At 31.0% G+C, this 25,769-nt stretch overlaps 1 protein-coding gene, 1 non-coding gene and 1 pseudogene across 36 annotated transcripts in view; 1 reads left to right on the top strand and 2 right to left on the bottom strand.

Moving 5' to 3' along the window:
• LOC145266555 (mediator of RNA polymerase II transcription subunit 25-like) overlaps positions 1–25,769 on the top strand; it is a 192,523-nt gene that overhangs the window by 139,145 nt on the left and 27,609 nt on the right. For 33 of the 35 annotated variants that reach the window (XR_013864748.1, XR_013864750.1, XR_013864749.1 and 30 more), the window contains one exon: positions 19,253–19,439. Coding sequence is in view for 26 of the 35 variants with exons in the window: in XM_080122356.1 (XP_079978482.1) it covers positions 19,253–19,439 (187 nt within the window). In the remaining 9 variants the exon portion in view is untranslated. Of the gene's footprint in view, positions 1–23; positions 611–19,252; positions 19,440–25,769 lie in introns of those variants that run through there. The other 2 variants (XR_013864744.1, XR_013864752.1) reach the window with 2 other exon arrangements.
• Positions 9,394–9,529, bottom strand: LOC145266778 (U2 spliceosomal RNA; annotated as a pseudogene).
• Trnar-acg (transfer RNA arginine (anticodon ACG)) lies at positions 18,059–18,131 on the bottom strand. Its single transcript has one exon. It is a non-coding gene; the product is annotated as a tRNA-Arg (tRNA).

Here is a 25,769-nt window from a genome sequence, read left to right as displayed (position 1 = left end):
TGTTTAATATACAGTTGAAGAAGGTATGTTTTTTTTTTTTTTTTTTTTTTTTTTTTTTTCTCAGCAGAATTTAGTTTTGATTGGCTTCGAAATATCTGGTTAAAGATTTAGCGATTGTTTCGATTAACAAACAAAAAAAGTAAATGTCTACACCAAAAATTATGGAAAATCATCCAGTAAAATTTGTTTCATAAAATTAAAGAATGAGGCTTCTGTGCTCAGTGCAAAAGTACCTGCCATTGACTTGGCACTAAATATAATAACGACTGATGACCATAAAAAATATCTCATCCTTAATCATATGTATGCATGCATCGGTGACCACAGCTCTCCAAATTGTTGAGCCATGGTAATCTTCGGAAGACAAGTAAAGACAGTAGCTTCCTGTTGCTTTCTGTCTTGATCCGGTGGTGTATCATCCCCAGATACCAACTTGGAAATTTCTATGACTCTGCGCGGTACATACAGCGCCTAGCCTTACCAAATGGTCACCCATCTGGTACTGGTCAAGCTCATTGTTGCTTAACTTCAGTGATTGGGCAAGAACCGGTGTGTCAACATGATTGCGCTGAAAGAAAGAAAGAAAAAAAAAAAAAATGAAAAATCCTCTTGTTACAAATCTAAAATAAACACCATGACAATGAATACATAATCTTCTGTTGAATTCCGTTGTTGAACATATATTGGCATCTACGTGAATGAAAAAGTGGATAATGCAGTAAAAGAATCATTTTAACAAACCTAAAACCCAATATATATATATATATATATATATATATATATATATATATACAGCCTTTGAGATTTAAAAAAAAAATCACTCGACTGCCGGTCGAGTGTGAGGGGAAAATTTACTCGCCCAAAAATATTTTTACTCGTCCGACTTTGTCTTTGTTTCAGTCAATAATAGTAAATAATTTTACAACAACTCAATTATATTTTTTTTCTTAATAAAAATATCAACAAACTATTCTTCCGATACCCAAATTATGTCGTAAAATTTCATACAAAAATTAAAATATCTAGCCTAAACCGTGGGCGTTGAAAAAAAGTGTTACGAAATCTCCGGGTATTCACGATTGTGGACTGAAATCTCCTGGTACGAGATCTCTGTGGCCCGAAATCACTGATATTCAAAAAAAAAAATACCATTTAGCTGAAATGAACTAGATTTCTTAGAAAATCGGCATGGTTTAATATCTTTTTAAAAATTTAAACGGTCAATTTTTCTCTGTAATTTATGGAAAAAAAACTTTGACAAAGAGCAGAAATTGGTCTCTTTTGTTTCTATTAAAACAAAGAATTCACCTCGGAACAACATTCTGAAATTTAGAATATTTTAAAATTGGGTATCGATGATTTTTTTGAAAGTTGCGCAAAAAAGGGCATGCAAATATCTGAATTTATATAATTGAGAAAAATATGATTACTTGTTGCATAATTTAATTTTCTGTGCGTGCTTGACGGAACGATGCATTTTTTTCCTCTTTCAAATGTTCGTCTTTACTTTTGTAAGCATGAAGTGTATGTAGTTGTAGCGTCGAAGAATTTTTTTTCCAAATGAATTTCAAAATCAGAGTTAAATGAAGGCGACATTTTAGCTACATGCCGAATGTGTAAGTTTGGCCTCTTGTTGACCTTTAGCATGACCACTCTTTTTTCAATATTCCAACGGTCTCACAGATAGAGATGAAAGAATTCATAAATGATGAGACATAGGTGATTCTAAATCACCGCATATTTGAGAGTCGTAAAATAAATCAGTATGCATATATATATATATATATATGCATATATATATAGGTTTGCATTTCCTATAACCTTTGTATGCAAATATTATGCAAGTATAAATCCTGTATATGCATGCATAAATATATATATAAATGTATATGCATACATAAATATATATATATAAATGTATATGCATACATAAATATATATATATAAATGTATATGCATGCATAAATATATATATATATATATATATATATAAATGTATATGCATGCATAAATATATATATATATATATATACATACATAAATATATATATATATATATATATATATAGAGAGAGAGAGAGGTTTGCATTTTCTATAACCTTTGTATGCAAATATTACGCAAGTATAAATCATGTAGAATATCTGCATAAATATAATTACACATAATAGTTAACTAAAGATGGTCATCTCATAAGAAAACTGAAAAAGGAAACTTATAAGGAATTAATTAAAATGAATGTTTAAAAGAATATGCAAATTAGCTAGATCTTTTGCAGATGAATGCAATTCCACGACCAATATATAAGAAAGTTGTATTTTCAAAAGGGTTTCTAATATGCACGAAAAATAAAAATTATGGGCATATAGATTCCCTGCAGATTCTAGAGTTTGACATAAAGATTCCCAAGTTCCACAATATACACCTTAAACAAGGTCGGAGGTTACATTGATCGAAATGTTGTGAAAGTAACGCTGAAAACGAGAACAGTAGTCCGGAGATTCCAAGTGATATGGATAATCAGTTCTTTTCTCAAAAATTCAGAAGCTAAAATTCTGCTTGATAATTTTCTGTAATTTTTAGTATACACGAATACTTGATGCATAAACATATGAAAGAACTTTCCTGTTATTCTATCGTCATTTTTTTTTAATTGGTTGAATACTGACTAAAACAAATTCCTTTTTAATGTTGGAATATACGATTGAAGAAGGATGTTTTCTTTTTTCTCAGCATGATTTATTTTCGATCAGCCTTGAAATACCTGGTGAAAGATGTGGCAATTGAAATATGGCAGTAAAAAAATGAAATAATGAGAAAATTATTTCATTTACTTACATATCAGGCAAAACTTTATACACCAAAAAATTATGGAAAATCACAACTAGAATTTGAACACAAAATAAAATTATTTCATTACGAGCTGGCAGCCCGGCATTACCCCGTCGTACAATATGCTTAAACATGATATTTTAATTTATGCAGATTGCATATGAATTCTTATAGGATCAATCCTCTATTGATTATTATATTACGAGGAATAATTTACCAGGTGAACTAATTTAAAAAAAAAAAAAAAAAAAATGATACTCATCAAATTCCGTCTGCGTTCATTTATAATATCACGTCAGCTGATATTTAGGCTTGATGATGAATGCCCTGGAAAAGTAACTTCTGATTAATGTTTAGTTTCAAAATATGCAAACAAAAAAATGATTTTTGCCGATTTTAAATGGTACCTCCTTTTATCGTAAGTTGAACTCCTTAATAAGAAAAAATTAAAATAAAATAGTGAGGGACACCTGGGCTTGAACACTGGATCATTCGATCTGTAGTTGAATGCTCTACCACTGAGCTACATCTCCAGATTATAATAAATCTTTTTTAAGAAGAAATGGTTTGTTTATAATTTATTATCTCCCTTGAGCAGTGTAACGTAAAATATTCTTTTTATTTATTTACTAGCGGGGGTACCCGGCGTTGCCCGAGTGTTTGTTTCCGGGACGGGGGGGGGGGAGTTTTAAAAAATGTTATGGTAGGTAAGTAGGAAGGATCAAACCCGGAGTCATGAGTAAAAGTAGGAAAATAAAGTGTGAAAAAAAAAAAAAAAAAAAAAAAAAAAATCTGCAACGTTAACAGTTCGGCCACCAAGAAAAGTCCATTCCAGTTCTTTAGGAAAAAAAAAAAACAAAAAAAAAAACGACTACGGTAGGTCGGCACGAACGTGAAAATATAATGTGAATTGTCCAGCACGCTAGTTTAGTGATTTTTAAATAACTTCACATGAAAGAACTACGAAGCCAAACCGGTGTTCTCTTCTCAACTGTTCCTTGTGAACGATCCCCAAACGGTGTTAAGTGGTGGCAGGGGGAGGAGGAATTTATTAGAGAGAAAATATTTTACCACTTCTATTGATCTTAACCGATTTTGGCCGTGACTTCTCAGCAGAAAAAGTATAGAAATCTAAGATTATCGAGGAATTTGAGAAATAATAAGCCTATAACACACCTCAGATATTGTTCTGCCGTTTGTGCATATTATATTTGCATGAAATATCTTGATTTTTAATCCTATTAAGGTCAAAATCTGACGGGAAAAAATGAGTTAATTTTATTTATATAGAGATAAGAGACAAAAAGTTATTTTTAAGATCGGATTTTTTTGATTTTCAATATTTATTGGATGAATTTTTGTACAAAACATATCTAAGAACACTGCCAGGCATATAAATTAACATTGTGTGAAATTTGTAAAAGATGGGCTCAGCAGTTTCGGAACCTATGAGGAAGGAAGGAACTCTCTCTCTCTCTCTCAAACACACACACACAGTGACTTTTATATAATAGAGATTTGTAGTCAACAAACTTTGAAGGATGAGACCACATGGCAGCAAGGGAGATAATTATCTATGACATGTTAGCTTATAGACGCATTATAGAAATGAATTTTATTTAAATATGTAAGTTTTTTTTAAGAAGGCTGTTAGCAAAGTAGAATGCCAGCATGGTGAAATGTCGAAAGTCGTATTTAAATTATAATTCATCGTAAATCTATTTTTTCAAAATCTTATTCATATAAATAGGTAAACACGGACTTACTGTTTAAATATAATCGGGACGCTAAAATGTTTAAAATATAATCGGGATGCTAAAATGTTTTTGATAATTTTAAAAACGAAAATTTATTTGATTGAAGAAAAAAAAATCATAACTCGGTGCATAGCTGGCCTGAAGTAAGGTTGCAAAAAATACTGTATATTTCGGTGTATAAGGCGACTGTCAGATAAAACGAGGTACAAAATTGGAGCAAATTTTAATAAATTTATCATATATCGGTTGTATAAGATAACTGCTGCATCATGAAACCATGGTTGTTTAGCTTAGGCTAGAGATTGCAACACCCGGTATCTTATGAAGTATTGGTTTTTAAAGATGATTTCTTTAACTTAAAGGGTCGTCTTATACGCCGAAATATACGGTACTTCCTTTGCGACCCTCTTCTCGAGTCTCTTAACTACAAGTAACAAAGATAGTACTCTCTAGCAGCTCCTGCCCAGATGTAAATTTAACTTATCAAGAACTTGTTTACATTGGACTTGAAGACAACCATATTGTAGTCAGCTGGAAAGCAGGAAAACGGAAGATAGTTCCACAGGCGTGTAGTTCTACGAAAGAAGCTTTGTTCATGGAATCTACGTTTAGGTTTAGGCACAGATAAAGAGTGGGGGGAATTATTGATAGTGTTTTCAGCTAGACGAGTGTTTCTTGTGAAAGTTTGGCCGGGGGGGGGGGACCATAGACTGAAGCTCAGTCAAACACTTGCCATGAAAATAACGATAAACAAGGACAAACTCGCTTACATCTCTTCTGTGAGAAAGAGGTTGCAGGGAAGAAAAAAGGACATCTATGAGGCTACGAAGTCTATTTTGAACTCTATCAAGGCAGGATAAGTCCTTTCTAGCAGTTCCTTCCCAGATGTAGCAACAGTACGCCATCCTTAGACGTACTTGGCTCTTGTACATGTACGAGAAACAAATAACTAGCAAGGAAGGTTTCTTGTTCGACTTGGATGTTAGAGAGCCTCCTCAGGCCCAGCAGCTGCACTTTGGTAAGTTAGCCCATTATTTATGAGATGATCTAAGACTGACCGAAGCCCATTTATATCTTTGACCGAAAATGTAAGTAGATATCATTGGTTTTTTATGAAAACTCAGTTTTTCGGTTGTCGGATTTTGGTATAATAATGAAGCCCCCCCCCCCCAGTTAATTTTAATGGCAAAATGTTTTGTTTGCCATTTTCTTTTTTTTTTTTTTTTTTTTTTTTTTTTTTTTTTTCTTACAGTAAGGTCAGCGGGTAAGGGACATAATTCTGAGTTTAAATTTCACACAATCATAATAATGATACCAACTTGAAATTGTTTGCTTATCAAATTTATTTTATTATGTAAAAACAAAAATAATAAACTTGTGAATTTTGGTGTACATTTTTTTTTTTTTTTTACCCTAACAGGTAGGTACATAATGTTTCTATGCGATTATAATTTTTTTTTAATATTGAAGTAAAACTGGATAAGCATTCTTAGTATTTTTTTTTCTCGGCACAATTTAAGTTTCGATTAGTCTTAAAATACTTGGTGAAAGATTCGGTGGTTGTTGCGATTAATACACAAGTAAAATATGACAGTTTAAAATAATAAGACAACTATTTCATGAAACTAAATTGTCTACACTAAAAATTATGGAAAATTATCAAGTATTAAAAAAAAAAAAAAATTAATATTCAGTCGCTGCTGCTACCAGATCAGGCTGTCATTTTTGTTATTGGAATCCTTTTGAGATGAGCAATTTTATACATTTATTTATTTTTTTTTATCTATTTATTTTTTTATCTATTTTTGGACGATTATCCTCATCTTGTAGTAGTTGTTCTTACACAACGTTTCCACCAACTATCCTTCTGGCCTTTGTCATGTGGTAAACCACGATGGGAGAGAAATGCTTAGTCTCGTGGCTGTATTCTCAGTAATTACTGCCTTCCATAGTTGTTGTCTTACTATGTTTTTAGCCAACTAAGCCTCTGTTCCAAATACGCATTGTCTGAAGATAACGGTTTCAATCCTACCCAAAACCAGCCAGAGGATTAGTTGGCCAAAACGTGATGAAAAAACAACTATGGAAGGCAGTAATTACTGAGGATACAGTTATGAGATTTAGCATTCCTACCTGTCCCGTTTTGGTTTACCACCTGACGAAGGCCAGAGGAATTGTTGGCCGAAACGTGAAACAGCAACTAGAGGATGAGTATAATAGTTTGCAAAAAAAAAAAAAAAAAAAAAATATATATATATATATATAAAATGACAGTTCAAATAAAATAAAAACAACTATTTCATAAAACTAATTGTCTATACCAAAAATTACGGAAAATTAAGTAGTATTAAAAAAAAAAAAAAAATTTTTTTTACTATTCATAGTTGCTGCTGCTACCAGATCAGGCTGTCTGAAGATACTAGCTTCCTGACATAAAATGTACTCAACATTGATGTTATTGTTTTTGCAAAACTCAATCATGTTCTGCAAAGTCAACAAGAAAACCACAATTTTCCTTTTTACAAAAAAAACAAAACAAAAAAACAAATCTAACTTGATGAATAAATATTTGAAAATATTAAAACAAAAAAAAAAAAAAAACTGTAAGCATGGAAACTTTTTTCCGAAATTACTGGATTCAGTATTAAATAAACCAACAAAGGTTGATATACTGGAAAACAAAACCACCAAACCAAACTATTCATAGTCAATAATAAACCCTAACGGACAAGATTGTTATCGTGTCTTAGGAAAAGGGAGATAATCTGTGACGTGTTGGCTTAAAGAATGAGTAAGAAATGAATTTTATTTATTAAAATTCTGGTTGATAATTTTCCATAATTTTTGGTGTAGGTGTTTAATTTTGTGTATCAAATCGTTTTTTTTTTTTTGTTATTTCATATTGCACTTTCGTATTTCGCTTGCGTGTTAATAGAAGCAACGGCAAAAGATTAAAGATAAAAAAAAAATGACAAAGTTAAAAACATTCCATCATGGTGACTTTTCAGAAAGTGACAGATTTTACGGTCATCATTGCTAATCGACATATTTTTAAGGAAATATCGTTACAAAATTATTTTTTTTTTTAACTACCAGTAAAATTCTGATCTATAGATCATTCCCAACAAACATTTTTTACGCTTGTGGAAATATATGCACATATTACATGGGTTTTTGCAGTTAACATTATATTTAGAAATTTAAAAGAATCAGAATCTGTAATTGCATTGGAATTGGAAATATAAAACGGAATCAGTAATTGTATCGAAATGGAGAAAATATTGGAATGTATATGAAAGTGATACAGGTTCGCAACAGAATTCGAAGTTCGCTTTGTTAGGTGGCTACAGACTCTGTGACGAAGTCTGTAGTCACCATACTAGAGCACTCAATACTAATCTAGAAGCAACTAATGTTGGCATGATTAATCAGAATCGGGAATCGAAAAAATTGGAACTCTTTGGGGTATCAGAATCAGAAAAAAAAAAAAATTGTGCCTATTTTCCAATGCCAAAAACAATTCCTTTTTATTGTTTTTATTTGTTTTAAAACTTCATTTTCCATCGCATCGTACTAATGATGAAATAAATATTTATTGATTTTTATCAGTGAAAGAAAAATCTATGGACAAAATCTATTCAGAGACTGACTTACCGTAGTAATTAGGAAATGACCATGCTATTAACTACATAAATCAGAATAGATGTTAGATTGTACATAATACATCTGGCCATAGCATAACGATTTCGCAATCAGATTTTTTTTTCATAACTTATTCAATTAATGCATTGTTTTCAACTGTAATTCTATTGTAATAATGTTTCTTTTAGTTATATCCCAATTATTTTGTAAGTTTTCTTAATGGCTGTCACATGTAGAAATTATCCAGGAAATTCTTTATTTGGCCAATCAACTCTGGTGTTCTGATTTCCTTAGTCTTCTCACACCTCTTATAATTATTATATTACGACAGTAAACCTTAACTGTATGTATCTCTCTGCCCACAAGTGTATTTTTACATTTACGGAATATGTGCACAATATCATATGAGTTTTTTACGTTAATTAAAAAAAAAAAAAACATGAATGAATAAAAGATTTAAAAAAAAAAAAAAATCTGAATTTAGAACAAAATTGGTCATTGAATCGAAATTAAGGGAGGAAAATATTGGAACCATCCCATCACTATATGCTAGCAACATAAACAGAAATATTTTGCTCAGATCTGATATTTATGAAACTTGAAATGCTTATAACTTACATTAAATATATTGCTGAAAATGACTCAGGGTGACCTGACGTTGCCCGGCTTTGAATGATGATCAATGAATGTTTCACACTCCCATATTTTTATTGTTATTGAAATCGGTGAAATCGCCCATTGTTTAATCAAAGCGATTGTGTGCTGTAGTTGAGAACCCATTGTGATGCTCTGGGAGTAAGCTTCACATGCCTCCCCACAGTGACTTAGTCCACAATACATTGTAGTCTACATTGCACTGTAGAGAATGTAGTGTTGATTTTATAAAATTATTTATTTTTTTTTTTTTTTTACAGATAATGGCTTGAATTAAAGTTTAAAATGCAAAAGTCAAGTATCATGCTTCAATTGTGCTCTAAACAGAAACATTCATTTCAAATGTGTCCCTGTCATATCAAAAAACCTACTGTTGATTTTATTAGCCGGGCCTTTCTGCTTGTGTGATGATAAAACTTATCAAATGCACTTGTGATGTTAGGCTGTGCAAGGTGTTCCTATTTACTTTGTCTCCCCATGAGGGCAGAGTTAGACATCAAGGTCGTTTTTTAATGTGGAGAAAGGAACAAAAATTTAAAATTGTCTCTGTCGTGAAGGATTTCTCCTCCACTGAGAACAAAAAAAAATTGAAGTGTAGTATCAGAACAGATACTACACTTTGATCTTGGCTCAAAGGCCAAGAAATCTCTTAGGGTGTTAACTTTGGCCAAAATTGCCTGTTCTGTCTTTCAAATTTTTTCGTTTATCGATACTTGTTAAAGACCTTCAGATACAGAACTTATCTAAGAACACTGCTAGATACATAACGCACCTTCGTGTGAAATTTCATAAAAATCGACCCAGCCGTTTTCGAGTCCATAGGGAACGAACACACACATATACACACACACACACAAAGTTCTATTTATATAATAGTAAATACAAAGATTGTAACTTAATATTTTTGTATCATAAATAGTTCGCAAATGAGTTGGTAAACCAAATTGGTTTTTAACCGGTTTCATGATGGTATTTTCTTTTAAAATATTTTGGAATAATGTAACGAAGCCAAGTAAAGATAAAGATTTGCCTATATTTAGTTTTTTTTAAAGAAAATCACGGTTTTAGATCGACTTCTTGTGATAATTGGAATAAAAATTTATCATATACAGGCCCCCCCCCCCCCAAAAAAAACCCCCAAAAGCTAAATGTAGGCCATCTAGAACATATGCTGTAGAACGGAAAAAAAAAAAGGCCAAAGACCCTAGTGTTTTGATGTGATGTTTTGAATATAATAAACTAGTTATGACCAAAGTTTCATTTCATCCGGACAAAACACTAAGAAACGAGGCCTAATTAGAGTTGGGGCCCGTTTTTTTTGGGGTCACTCTGTATATTCACCGAGCTTACTATTCATAACAATTTTGACTATTTCATAAAAAAACACATTTTCATATTCACTCATATATATATATATATATATATATATATGTCTCCACATAAAGTACTGTTTCGCTGTTTCACAGCTCATCAGTGTGGCTAGACAAGCAACTACCTCAAGCCAGGATCGAAACCTAACTGCCCACACAACAGTCGGAGCTTCTAACCGTTGCACTATTATGCGGGCAGCAAATTAACAATGTTTTGACATTGTCCAAATACCTAAGCTCTCTTTGTTTACACAAAGAGCATCGCTTAATACGCTAATAGTAATTTGTATATCACTTCCCATTATGCTCAACCAAAGATAAGGAGCATTATAGTCATATATAATGAGAATAATGGAAATAGTATTCCAATGAGATAGAGATAAAAAGAAACAAACCCAGTCACACGTCCATCAGCGTTTTGTCTATCTCCTCGAATACTACTCTTTTTTTTTTTTTTTTTTTTCAAGTCACTCGCCCATCAATGTTTCGTCTTTATTGTAAATAAACTTGATTTGTTTCTTTTTTTTTTTATTTCACTCTCTCTCTGTATGTATGTATATATATATATATATATATATATATATATATATATATATATATATATATTTATTAGTGTTGGGACGATTCTACTATTTTTTTTCTGACTCTGATATAATTATTGATTCTGATTCTTTATAAATGTCTAAACATTTAACTGTTATTTTTTCCCAATTACCATAAAAACACATGTTAACTGTGCATATATAAACAATAAAGACGAAATATTAATGGATATGTAACTTGGTTTGTTTCCTTCATTTCACTCTCTCTCTCTCTAATATATATATATCTATAATATATATATATATATATATATATATATATATATATATAATATAAAGCTGAACGTGTGTGTGTCTGGTCACGAATAGGCTCCTATATGGTTGACTATTATAGAAAACTGATCACATATAATGATAGATGTATTGAGACACAGGAATGGGTATGTTTGATCTGGTATAATGATGATTCATTAAAATTGTGGGGTCTGCATACGCGCCTTGTCCACAAAGTATGGAAATACAAAATTAAAACATTAAAAAAAAAACGTTTACAAGTATTTTTGATATAGATGTAAATAATAATACTTTGATAAGTACGTTTTAACTTAAGTAGGGATGGTATAATAAAATTGTGGGGTCTGCGTTCATGCCTGGCCTCCATAGAATGGAAATAGGCACAAACTTTAATAAAGACTTTTCATATCTATCTGCGTAAGTATACTATGATAATTATGTTTCAGTTTGAAGAAATATGGTATAATAAAATTATGGGGTGTTCGTTCGCGCCTGACCTCCATAGAATGGAAATATGTCACAAAGTTTAACAAGGTTTTTTAATATAGATCCACAGAATATTGTGATAAGTGTTTCAGTGTGAACAGGTATGGTATAATAAATTATGGGGTTTATCTATTTTATTTTTACTTTCATCATATTTTGCTTTGGTTTTGATACCCCCAAATTCGAAGTTATCTCTTTACAACCCTTCCTTTTCAACTTTCATAAATCAGTCCATTTTCTGTAGGCTGTTTTTGAACCCAGTCAACGACGGGTACTTTTGCTAGTATATATATATTACTGTTGGGACGATTCCAATATTTTTTCCGACTTTGATACAGTAAGTGATTCCGATTCTTCATAAATGCCAAGATAATGTTATTTTTTCCCAATTACTGTAAAAACACGTTAACTGTGCATATATTTTCTCAAATCTAAAAACAAACTTACCGGAGAGTGATCCATATATTTTAGCTCTATTGGTAGTTCAAAATCACTATTTATTTTATTATTACCAACAGTGGAACATTTTCTTTTAAAACAAATAAAAAAAAAAAAAATTTAAAGGAATCGTTTTTGGTATCGGAAAATATGTACATTTTGTTTTGATTCAGATATTCCAAACAGTTTTTCTGATTCCTGATTCTGATTAACCGTCCCTAAAGTATATATAAGAATTAGGTGAAATTGCCATTAGTCTATGAAAAAGGTAAAATGGAAAAAAATAACAAAAAAAAAGGGGGGGGGGTGATGGTAAAAATTGATTTGATGCTGAATGTTTTATCTGTTGTGAGTTTTCATGTCAAAATTTGAAATCTGTGACTACTCTTTCTTTTTCTTTGCAATTTCACTTTTTTATTCACAATATTTTCTTTGTTAACCATCTTAGTTTCTTTTAAATGTGTGTCTGTGTATATGTGTATATATATATCTTGCTACAATGTGCAGACCGCTCAATCATATTAGATATCATCAAGCAAGAAAAATTAAGGCACAAAAACTGAAAAGGTTAAACACCTTTTAAAATTTTGAAGAGAGAGAATTTTCCTTGCCTGATGATATCGAATATGATTGAAACGGTCTGCACATCGTAGCAAGATATGACTGTATTTACATAAAAAAATTTATAACTTGCTCTCTTACGATTGAGCACTATCAACGACCCTTGTTGAAATTCAATTATTTTCAATCTTTGGATACCTTTCCACCGAAAAACGTGTGTGTGTGTGTGTGTTGAATAAAAACATTTTTTGAAGTGCTCAATACATATGTAAGAGCTATTATTAATGAAATAATATAAATATCAGAAAATCCTTGCGCAGATTAATTAACGTTTCAATGATGTTACTTATATCGTTAGGTGTTCAATAATAAAAATTAATATCAAGATTATTGAATCAGCATTTTTTTTAATGTTTGTATAATTCCACTTTGTGGGTGTATGTATGTGTGTGTGTGTTTTTATATATATATATATATATATATATATATATATATATATATAAATTATCCCATGGTAAAAGAAAAGAAATAAAATAAATTGAAAAGTCTTGTGAAGAAAATCAGAGACAATTTCAATTGAATAAGGTGAAATTACTGCAATTGATTGAAAAAGTGAAAAAAAATTTGGTTTTGAAATTGATTTGATGCTATCATCTTGATGTTTGAAAAAGTGCGACTGATGAATGTTTTCTTGTTTTGAGATTTGGTGCCAAATTGAAAACTTATGAACCCTCTTTTTCTTTTTCTCTTTCTCTTTTTTCTTTTTCTCTTTTTTTCTTTTTCTCTTTTTTCTCTTTCTTTCTTTTCTTTTTCTTTTCTCCTTTTCTCCTTTTCTCTTTCTTTCTCTTTTTCTCTTTTTCTCCTTTTCTCTTGCTTTCTCTTTTTCTCTTTTTCTCCTTTTCTCTTGCTTTCTCTTTTTCTCTTTTTCTCCTTTTCTCTTGCTTTCTCTTTTTCTCCTTTTCTCTTTTTCTCCTTTTCTCTTTTTCTCCTTTTCTCTTGCTTTCTCTTTTTCTCTTTTTCTCCTTTTCTCTTGCTTTCTCTTTTTCTCTTTTTCTCCTTTTCTCTTGCTTTCTCTTTTTCTCCTTTTCTCTTGCTTTCTCCTTTTCTCTTGCTTTCTCTTTTTCTCCTTTTCTCTTGCTTTCTCTTGCTTTCTCCTTTTCTCTTGCTTTCTCTTTTTCTCCTTTTCTCCTTTTCTCTTGCTTTCTCTTTTTCTCCTTTTCTCTTGCTTTCTCTTTTTCTCTTGCTTTCTCTTTTTCTCTTTTTCTCTTGCTTTCTCTTTTTCTCCTTTTCTCTTGCTTTCTCTTTTTCTCCTTTTCTCTTGCTTTCTCTTTTTCTCCTTTTCTCTTGCTTTCTCTTTTTCTCCTTTTCTCTTGCTTTCTCTTTTTCTCCTTTTCTCTTGCTTTCTCCTTTTCTCTTGCTTTCTCTTGCTTTCTCTTTTTCTCTGTTGCTTTCTCTTTTTCTCTGTTGCTTTCTCTTTTTCTCTGTTGCTTTTCTTTCTTTGTAATTTCACTTTTTTTTTTTTTTTTTTAAATTTTTTTTTTATTCATGATTATCCTTTGCATTAACACCTTTATGGATGAATTATTTCCAGATAAAATTTGAATATCCCCCTCCCCCTCGTTTTAATTTAAGAAAAAAGTTTTTGTAAAACTAACAAGTAAAATAAAAAATAACAATTCGATCACCTTTTTCTATAACAGTTATAAAACTCTCTAGGCACCCATGGGTAGGAAAACGGATATTTGTTACCAACCCATTCTATAGCATAAGTACTTTTTCCTTTTATTGGTATCGTCCTATCACTATAGTATTTGCATTATTATATAAAAAGAACTTTTTGTTAGAGTACATTCCCTATAGACTCTTAAATAGTGGTGCAATTTTTTTTAAAATTTCACACAAATCTTTGTGCCTGGAATTGTTTTTAGATAGGATTTGTGTTAGAATGTCTTCGATAAGCATCTGTTGGTAGTAATGATAAATATTTATTGATTTTTAACGAATACTAAACTAAAATCTATAATTCATCCCCCACAAGTGTATTCTTTACGTTTGAGACAATATCTACACATTTAGCATGTTTTTACGATAATTGGGGGGGGGGGGAAATAACTTTATAGTTAAATATTTAGAGATTTATAAAGAATCGGAATCCGTAATTGAATCGAAAATTTAGTAAGGAATATATGATTATATTGGAATCGTCCCATCACTAATACACACACACACACACACACACACACACACACACACACACACACACACATATATGTATGTTGAGATAAAATGTTCGTTGCATGCTTATTTGCAATTTTTATGGAAGATTGGTTCTATTAGTGTTTTTAAATATATATAAAGCTTTCAATATAATAAATAATATCCAGTAAATATCAATTTTTTTTTTTTCCTTTTAAAGACTTTTGATTCTTTCAGTTCTTGTAAATAGATTTATTTTTTGTATTATTTGGATTCTTCAGACTACTGTTCTCATCTTCAGTGTTATTTTCACATTTTGGTTGATGTAACATTCAAGGTGTATCTTGTCGAATTCTTTCTTCACGGGGTAGCATGCTCTTGTCCCATCAGCCATGACTAGAGGTCCTAAGTAATTCACAATTGTATTTTTTAGTCGCCCACCCTGAGAATTATATTGAAGGGTTCCGTTCAAAATTCTGTTCAAATTTCTGAGTTTTACAAGATACACCTGAAGAAGGTCGAAGGTTACATCGACCGAAATGTTGTGATGACAGGGCTCTACATTGTGAGTGAAACAGTCTTCAAAGTGGCGACTAGAAATAATGAAACACTTATCTTTTGGCGATTGTATTTCTTTCACTGACAATCTTCCAAAGCTCACTATTGAGTGATATCTTTTCAACTTTTTTTTTTTTTTTTTTTTTAAATAAAGCGAACAAAGTTAAATTATTTAAGCAATAAAAGTTTAATAGAACAATATACTCTTTTTTTTTTTTTCTTTTTTTAAACAAAGGCTGTTTAAAAATATCGAATAAATTAGAATGTGTATACTTTCAAGTATCAATATAAAATTTGTTGTATATTTAGAATTACACTTGTTAAAAAAGACACAGAAAAATCTTTAGGATGTACATACTCTTCACAAAATAAACATATTCTAAAAATCATGTGGGTTTGGCTAGTAACTTTTCTATTTGGCTAGTAAACGAAAATATTTAGTTGTCAAAGGTCAACTAAAGATAAGTCTGTAGAGCCCTGGATGAGAACAATAGTACGAAGAATCTAAGTAATACAAATAACCAATCCTCATCTAAAAAATTCAGAAACGTAATTTATTTTTGTATTTAAATTTTTATTCTATTGGTTGTTCATATTTTATTTTCGTTGTTCGTCATTCATTGTGGGATATGTTTAAACTTTCTTTATCCTGTGTTTTAATTGAATGTTAAAACTTTAAATCTGTTGATTCTCTTATCCATTTTTATGTTTTGGCATTTTTTGAGATGAGGATTGATACTTCGAATTCTTCATACTACTGTTCTCATCGTAGACGATATTCTCACATTTCAATCGATGTAACCTCTGACCTTCTTCAGGTGCATCTTCTCAAGCTCTGGAGTCTGCACAGAATTTTGAACTAAGCCCTTTATCTAATCCACAGGAGGTAACTTAGTTTTCCATCAGCCATGATCCGGTAGAACTCTTAAATAATTTGCACTTGTATTCTTAGTATCGTTTGTACTGAGGATCAAATCTTCAAGCTTTAGAATTTCTCTTTGAACTGATTATAAATTAGTACTTTTATCCATTGTGCTATGGTCCAAAAAACGTGTTGAGAATAACACCCAAGATATGAGCAGTATATCTACACATTTAACAAGTTTTTACGATAATTGGGGGAAAAAATAACTTACTTTATAGTTAAATATTTAGAGATTTATAAAGAATTAGAATCTAAATCCGTAATTGAATCGGGAATTTAGTAAGGAATCGATAATTGTATCATACACACACACACTCTCTCTCTCTCTCTCTCTCTCTCTCTCTCGTACACATAGAATTTCTCTTTGAACTTATTATAAATTAGTACTTTTATCCATTGTGCCATGGTTCCAAAAACGTGGGGAGAATAACACCCAAGATATGAGCAGTAGTTTGAATAATTCTATTCCTTGAAAAACTGAGAAATACTTGAAAAATACTTCAAAATGGACATTGAAAATCTGTCGTTGTTTTTCCACTCTTTCTCAAACTAATTCTTAGCACTTTGTGTTTACTCCCACAATTGTTATACATTTACTATTCAAAGTAATGCGGTGCGATCCCGGTGTCACATAGATTATTATTATTCATTTATTTATTGTGGACTATTATCTTCATCTTTTTTAGTTTGAGATGAGGATAATAGTCTGCAATGAATAAATAATACTCATCTCAAACATTCCAATTGATTGAATAATATAGATTCTTATTAGATCACCGTAGTAAAGCAACATTGAGCCTAGCCAGTACCAGATGGGTTATATTTGGGAATACTAGGCGCTGTATGTAGGATGTCAACACCTTCCTGAAAGAACAACAAAAACTTAACACCATCATCTCCCCTGACTGGAATATACATACTATTAGGGATCGCTTGTGAATTTAACATTCCCTCAACACTCTCTTCGAAGGAAGCCAGTTCAACTCAGCTAGAGTGAATGCTGTTGGCACACATAAATGCATACTAACCTAAGAACTCTCATTCATTCTTTCAATGTGGCCATACCATCAAAGTCTCCTGCTTTTCACACATCTCTCTATACAGATTTAATTAGACTATCATTCTCGTGTCATTTCTCTACCTGCAACATGCGTCTCCAACCCTCACTGCAACATAGAAATGAAACTTTTAGGTTGTGGATGCAAAAGTTCAATTGTCATAACAATGCAATTTACAATCCCCTCTGATCCATTCAGAAGGAAAAAAAAAAAAAAAAAATAGCAGACGTTATTTTTTTAACGCCCCTTTGTAGATAATTTACCATGGAATTATGTCATATTATCCTGACACAAGAAATGCACACAAATTTATTGGTACTTAATTTCTTTGTGCGTGTGTCTGTGCGCATATGTATATGTTAATCAGCACAACAAAGTTGTCTCCCTTGAAATAATTAAATTTAAACATACCACCTATTTTTAACAAGAATGTAGAAAATCATTTAAAACTTAAACAAAATGCTAATCCACGGAAAAATAAGTAAAATTAAATAAGATAGTATTGAATACTAGCGGCTACGCCGTGTCGGCATACACACAATGCTGAATGAAACACAAAATCGAGTACATTCAACATAAAGTACACTCTGCATCGTCTTACCATCAACGCTTACCTCGTGAACTCGGAGTATGGGAAATTCCCAAAACAAAATCACTGAAAAAAACAAAATCACTGAAAAAAAAAAAAAAACCCTAAGGTTAAGGATAATAAGTAAACGTTGGATAAAATGATGGTTAAAATTATTACGAACTTGCCAGGATTCGAACCTGGAATCTTCTGATCCGTAGTCAGATGTGTTATCCATTGCGCCACAAGTCCTGTCCGTATGCTGAAAGATGTTACTGCAACTCTATACAGACAGTGCTAAAATCCGTTGACATGGGCAGGTAACTTTTTCAACAATTGCATGAAACGACCCAAAAACCCTTATATCGCGCTTTTTGTGTGACTCGGCGTTGTTCATTACAAACCATATATAGATAATGACAATCTTAGGGACTTACACCTTCCAGGGGGGAAAAAAGAATTTTTCAATTCAGTGCATCTGTTCGAAAGATTTTTATTGGTGTGTGTGTATATATATATATATATATATATATATATATATATATATATATAATCTCACGCACACATAAATAAATAAACATTTAGAATTTTATTAATAGATTAACATAGTTCTACGTTATTAAATTTAAAGAATAGATTTTTATACAAAATAAAATAAATTTCAGGTCTATTTCAATTTCTGTCAAACTGCTCGCGCTTAAGATAGTCCTCGTAAGCACATTTGAACAAAAGTCGAACACGTACAAGTTCAATAAGTTTCCAGACTTTTTTTTTTTGTACAGGCATTTAAAATTGTTAAAAATTCATGTTATTGCCATACATCTTATCAGATGAGGGACCAATTTTTATGATTTCAGGTTAAAACGAACAGCTACAGCAGGGATTGGAATACATCCTACTAAAGCCTAATTGTCACAGCTGGTGAATTTCAAAAATGCAATCTGGACGCACTAAAATTTCTATATTTGAAATTTGACTTTTTCAAATCACAAATTTTAACTTCCTAAATTATGATATACGTGTGTGTGTATATTGCGTTATATATTAAATAAAAGATGCCGAATAAAAGTTATATATAACTTTATTATATCATCAGAACGAAAACCTCTTTAGGCCATGGCATTTTGAAGCTGAATGCTTTTCAACAGAAGTGCTAAAATTATGCAAATATAGAAAAAATTGGCTTAATGAGAATGAAGGAATAGGATAATATGGTAAATAGTAATTAAACAACATATAATAATTACTAGTTACCGTATTATTATTATTATTATTATTATTATTATGGGTAGATATAGATATGTAAATGAATAAATGCCAAAGTTAACTAAATTGACTTAATTTTATTTTCCTTTTTGTGCGTATGATTTCAGCAACAACAACAGCAGCAGCAGCAGCAGAGTGGCCAACAGCAGCATCACTTACGCCAGACACACATGCAGATGTTACAGCAGCAACAACAGCAGCAGCAGCAACAACAGCAGCAGCAACAGCAGCACAGGGTACCCGTCTCACAGCCACAGATGGCAGGGCCCCCTGGGATGGCTCCACCCCAAACTGGTATGGCACAAGCAGGCGGACAGAATTTTGGGGAAGAATTTGAGATGATGTAACCATCTTCGGGGATGGGGTGGGTGTATGGGTGTGGGTATGGGGGGCGGGGGTTGTAATTAATGAAATTGTGCCTAGGACTCGCGTTGCCGTTGGCGACAAAGTGGACGGTCGGTGTGAGTCTAGAAAAATTGTTTCTCCGTTTTTTTTCTTTCTTTTTTTCCTAAGTCGAAACCAATTTGAAATTTTTAGTCGAAGGTGTGAGTTGCTCACGTACCGTGAGTGTGCAAAAGATTTAAAAAAAAAAAAAAAAAAAAAAAAAAAAATGTTGCGTAAACATCCAGTTATGAACGTGGATTAATAATTTTATTTTTTTAAAATTGGAACTCGGAATCAGAACGAAGCTATGAATGATTATACTTATGATTAGAGTTCGTTATATTTTTATGGACTATTTTGTCACTAATGAACATCATCCGTATTAGCGTGTCAATCCTGGATTTTTCGTCTATGTACTCCTCTAGAACCGAGTGGGCTTTGGGCCTTGATAAGTGGTGACTCCCCAGTAAAAAAGAAAAACCATACATTCAAACACTACCGTGTTTGAATGACACACATATGATGTCTTATATTTATTGTTCAAATTAAAAAACAAAAACCAGAAATATCTGAATTTGGCCTGCTTCTCGGTTAAATACAACATAGTAGCCTTCAAATCCAATGTAAACAAATTCTTGTTGAGCCGTCCCCATAAATAATCCAATTCTACCCAATTTACACCATTAACGATTACTAAACTACCACCTAACGTTCATTAACTCTTATCTTCGAGTGGCCTTTGGGCCTTGATAAGTGGAGACTCCTCAGTAAAAAAAAAAATTAAAAAAAAAGCTTTCATCCACGCTTTGCTCCCAGAAAATAAAATTAAGAAATTCTTGATGATCGGTTAATTAGTTTAGGAGTGAATGATGTACGTACAAATATATAAACACATACTGTGACAACTGATAGTACTAGACACAAATCAGCATTTATATTTTGCCTGAACTTGTGCGATCTAAAAGGATGTCTGCATTACCTGGAAAGAACACATTGGATAATTGGCAAAAGAAAGACAAACACGTCGATATGGTTACAACAAGCAATTTAATATTATAGGATAACACAACGGAAGTGAAAAAAAATAAAACATAAAAACAGGAAAAGAAACGTTTTTCTTCAACAAGTATGCAGTATTTGATATACATATCTTTGTGCGAATAAAAAGGAAAACTGAAATTATGAACGTATTCATTAGTGGAGGAGAAACCCTTCATGACTGAGACAATTTTTTATTTTTGTTCCTATCCAGAGAGCCCCTTTTTGTAGAGCTGTATTTTCTCCGCATTAAAAACCGACCTTGTGTCTAACTCTGCTCACAAAAGAATGTGCATATTCGTAAGCTGATCCCGGATCTTCCAACTATGAACAACTCGGAAACCAATATATAGAGAGATAAATATATATTGGTTTCTGAGTTGTCCATAATTGGAAGATCGTGGATCAACTTACGAATATGCACATTCTTTCATGAGCAAAACGGTCTGAAAAAATATCCCAAACTTTATTAACCATTAATCATATATTGTTCGGTTATTTATATACATGCTAGACAATGCTTTAAGCAAACTAAATTAATCTTTATATATATATATATATACACACACACACACTTTTGTGTGGGTTTATAACTTTGAACCTACCATCTCTCTCTTTTCTTACTCACTTCCCCCTCACTCTTTATCTTCTTCTCTCTGCTAGACACTGTAGGTTTGCTTTTATGTTTTATATTTTGTCTTGTTTTAGATTTTTCTTTTTTCACTCATTAAGTCCTTGGAGGAGGGGGTGATACCATATGACTGCTCTCCAGACCAAAATTTCTGTGAACTTGTTTTAAAATCCATCAAGGAGTGAATGTTTGGAAAGCAACATCACCTGATGTCTCTAGTTATTTACAACTAGTTGACTGAAACATACTCATGAATGTATAGCGATATCTAAATGTTTATGTAAAAACAAAGAAAAAGTATTTCTTGCTTTACTTTGTATTGAGCACTCTTGTATAAACCTCGTTAGATTAATTGGATGTTTTGCCTTTTAAATATTCTTAACCTGGAATCTATATATATATAAGCGAAAATGTATGTATGTATGTATGTACGCTTTTCCTCAATGTCCACAAAAGGCTTCTTTCAGAGAAGCGCTTGCTCGGTTCACAACTTCTTAAAACTTTTTATATCATCTATAAATTGTGATATCTCAGAGTTACCCACGGAGCTCGCCTGTCTATTTAATTTTATTGACTTTCAAACGTTAATTATTCCACATTTCCCGCATCGGCACGCGTTACATTCGGTTTTCGGTATAAAAAAAAGCGAAACTCGACTCTAATCACAGGCCGAAAGCCAGTTGTCTCAAGAGAGCTAAGTAACGGTTGTTCAATGTCGACTTCATCATATCAGACTGTAGCTTTCATTTTGCTCCTTCTAATAAACAGGGAGCGGGTTTTTAAAATCAAACAAACCGATTTATTCACCTCATTCAAAACTGTCCCGCACAAAATCGTAACTGCTGAATACCTATCGCCGTCACGTCAATCAAAAACGCGCACCTGTTTTTTTTTTAACACTTTACTATTTTCCAACTGCGCGTCGTGAAGGCTTAGTTTTTTTTTTTCACGGGCACCTGTTTTTTTTCACATACCCCGAAAAACACCCGGGCAATGCCGGGTACCCCTCGCTAGTAATATATATATATTAGTTTTTTTTATATTTAAATTTCATTCAGAAAAATATTTTTTCAATATAAAGATTTATTTCACCAAAGAATACAATATTCAAAGTAATTTCCTTAATCCATGCAAAATATTAAATATAATTTTGCTATTCAGCACATACATAGAAAATATATTAAAGATATTTTTAAGTGACATAGAGAAAAAAAATGGTTAAAACAAAAAAAAAAAAAGGATGAGATTTTGATATCCAAATAGAATAGTAATCCTTGATTAGAATGGGACGATGCTTTTAGGTTGCAGATTGAAGGTAAATTCCAATTCTGTTCGATGGAGCATCCAGAGTAACAGGCAATAATCCTTTGGGAATGGGGAATTTTAGATTTATTCTGTCTCAGTTTTTGGTGGTGCATAAAAATAAATAAGATGTTATATATGTCCAAATAAATTATGGCCGACTTTCTAAGTAAATAAAAATGAGCTTTGAGGTGAAGCCACTATTCAACCATATTTATTGTAAAAAAAACAAAACAAACAACGTGTGTGTGTATATATATATATATATATATATATATATATATATGTTACGAGAAAAATAGAAAAAACCGAATGAAAATATTAAAAAATCAACGTTTCGTCCTTATTTCAGAGGACATCTTCAGGATAATTGAAATAAAAAATAAAAATGTAAGAAAAGAAAATTTATTTTTTATTTCAATTATCCTGAAGATGTCCTCTGAAATAAGGACAAAACGTTGATTTTTTTTTAATATTTTCATTCGGTTTTTTCTATTTTTCTCGTAACATAACGTCAACCACCACTGGTATTTTTTTATTCCTTATACATATATATATATATATATATATAAGAGGTTAATGTAGTTTGCTTGAAGCATTATTTAGTATGTATAAAGGTCATTTATTTATTCCACACTCTTCATCTTGATTTTTATATTTTAGTTCTTTCACATTATAGAAGTGATTAGAAAAAAATTTTTTTTTTTTTTTTTTTTTTAATGATCGTAATATACAACTTTTTTGTTTTAAATGTTTAATTCAAGCCAGAAAAAGTTTAAAATTCAATCCATTTTTTTATTAACATACTTTCGTATAATCCTCGGATGCATGTTTGCATACTTTCTCTGTAAAAACAATCTTTCCAGATTGTACCACAATCTAGTCAATCCAAAGGTTTAATAAAGCCTGTAATAAAATCTTATATCAGGAAATGAATACTCCAGATACATTGATATTCTTAACTAATAAAAATTATTTTTAAATCTAATTCCATTTAAAAAAAAATCGATAAAAGAATTGGAAAAATTCAATAAAATATTTATAAAAACTGATTTTATATAAAAATAAAAACTGGAAACATCCAGATGATCCAATTTTTTTTTTTTTTTTTTTTTTAATGTTTTAAATTTCTATATTTAATTTTTTGTTAATTGTTCAGAATTCCCCTTAAAATAAAGAAGAATCTGTGTGATGTATTTATCCAGGACAAAGTGAAAATATCATATTCCAAAAATCACATGTATTGATGAAGTAATTTTATTATTTTTAAATAAGAAAATCAAATTTTATGAGCATCCGACAAGTGATTCTCTCGCTCGCCATTTTGAAAAAAATCTGAAGAAACAAAGGGAGATAACGTAACAATACTTCATGCTTACTAGATTAATGTCGTAATGCCTATGGATTCCTATTAATCACTTAAAAATGATTTTCTTTCTAAAACTAAAACTACTTGGATTTATGTGACTTTTGGAATATGATATTTTTGTTTCGTGAGGGGGTACGCACATCATACAAATTTTTCTAGTCTTTTGTTTTTTGATATGTGGGGAATCTGGACCAGGGTTGCGGAGTCAGATAGTAAAAGTCCGATTCCGTAACCCTGATCTGGACAAAAAACGTTTTACCATTTTATGCTGTTGCATTTTTGATTTCTCAAAGGAAGCGATTTCTAATAAATGAAAAAATATGTAAAACGTAAGAGAAATCTGCAGAGACACAAGAAATGGTCAGATAATTTGTTAGTTGTCCAGAATTCTCCCTAAATTAAAAAACAAAAATACAGAAAAATCTTTGATGCAGGTACCTGTGACATAAAGAAAATGTCATATTCCAAAAATCACAAATTAATCAAATAGTATCATTTTTAAACGATTTTAAGCAATTAATGGGAAATCATAAGGCTGATCTCGCAAGTTAGAATTATTGTGGAGTTATCTGCCCTTGTTTCTCCAACATGACCATGCTAGACATTCCGTTTTTGCTAATTCTTAAAATTTGATTTTCTTCGCTAAAAATAAAACTACTTGATCAATTTATATGATTTTTGGAATATGATATTTTCATACTATCACAGGTATGCACATCATCCAGAATTTCTCCATTTTTTTTTTTCTTTTTTTGTTTTAATAAAAGGGGAATTATGGCCAAGATCCAATCCAACTTATTTCATAGCATTATCTTTGGACATTTTCTGAATACACTATTTTTCCATTTTGTTTGATGCGTTACTAATTTTTCCACTGTTAGCAAAAGAAGTTCTATATCGTTGCGAACCCGATCAGTCCAGCGCTTTGGAGGCCTACTACTGGGATAATTCTTTCTTGTATACTTGGTATAAATTGTGAATCAAATTTTGAGCGATAAAAAAAAAAAAAAATAATTTTATTTAAAAAGGGATAAAAGTATAGAAAATTCGGATATAGTTGGATAACATACTTCCTAATTGTTTGTGGAACGCTACCAGAAATCGTGACAAGACAACTCAGTTCCTTCCCTTTTATTTGCTCTTAAGTATTTCTATTGTGAAGTGATTTATTGAAATAAAATACAAGGAGATTATTGAAAAGTATGCAATAAAAATTAAGAAAATTATGCAGATAAAAAAAATAACACAATTAGTCTTTTATTTGTACTTTTAATAACAAAATTTTTAAAAAATAAGTTATTTTATTTGAAATTTTATAAGAAATGTGTTTTTATAAAATTATAAAAATAAGTTTGTTTAAATTTTAAAATTAAGTTTTTTTTTCTTTGAATTTATATATATGCTTATGAAATTTATAAAAATAAATTGAAATCGAAATAACAAATTGATGATGCACAGTTCTGTGGCTGGCATTACTTCATGAACTAAATAGTTCATTACTTAAAAAGATTTAAAAAAATGTTTTCAATAATTCTTTTTAAAAAAACAACAAAAAAAAAAGTGCTTGTACAGGAGAAATATAGGCATGAGAGAGAGAGAAAAAAAAAACTGCAACGGAACTGATTCGCCTTGTCACCACTTCCAATAGTACTACGCTGGAAATTAGGAAATACGTTAGCTAACAATCACTGAAAATTCAAATCAAATAAACAAAAAACAATGAAATAATAACTAAAAAAACAAAACTGATTGCATACATAAATAAACAAAGATAGGAAACATCTGGATTGAATTATCCAATATACTTGCGTATTATTTAATCTCTCAAACATTTTCAAAATTAAATTGTTTCATTTTCAATAAGCATAGACATGCCTCCCGAATGTTTGTGGAAATATAT

The sequence above is a fragment of the Euprymna scolopes genome, chromosome 41 (genome assembly GCF_053919585.1).
Source record: "Euprymna scolopes isolate OS-2025 chromosome 41, ASM5391958v1, whole genome shotgun sequence".
NCBI classification, from domain to species: Eukaryota; Metazoa; Mollusca; class Cephalopoda; order Sepiida; family Sepiolidae; genus Euprymna; species Euprymna scolopes.
This window is presented reverse-complemented; position numbering and strand designations above follow the sequence as displayed.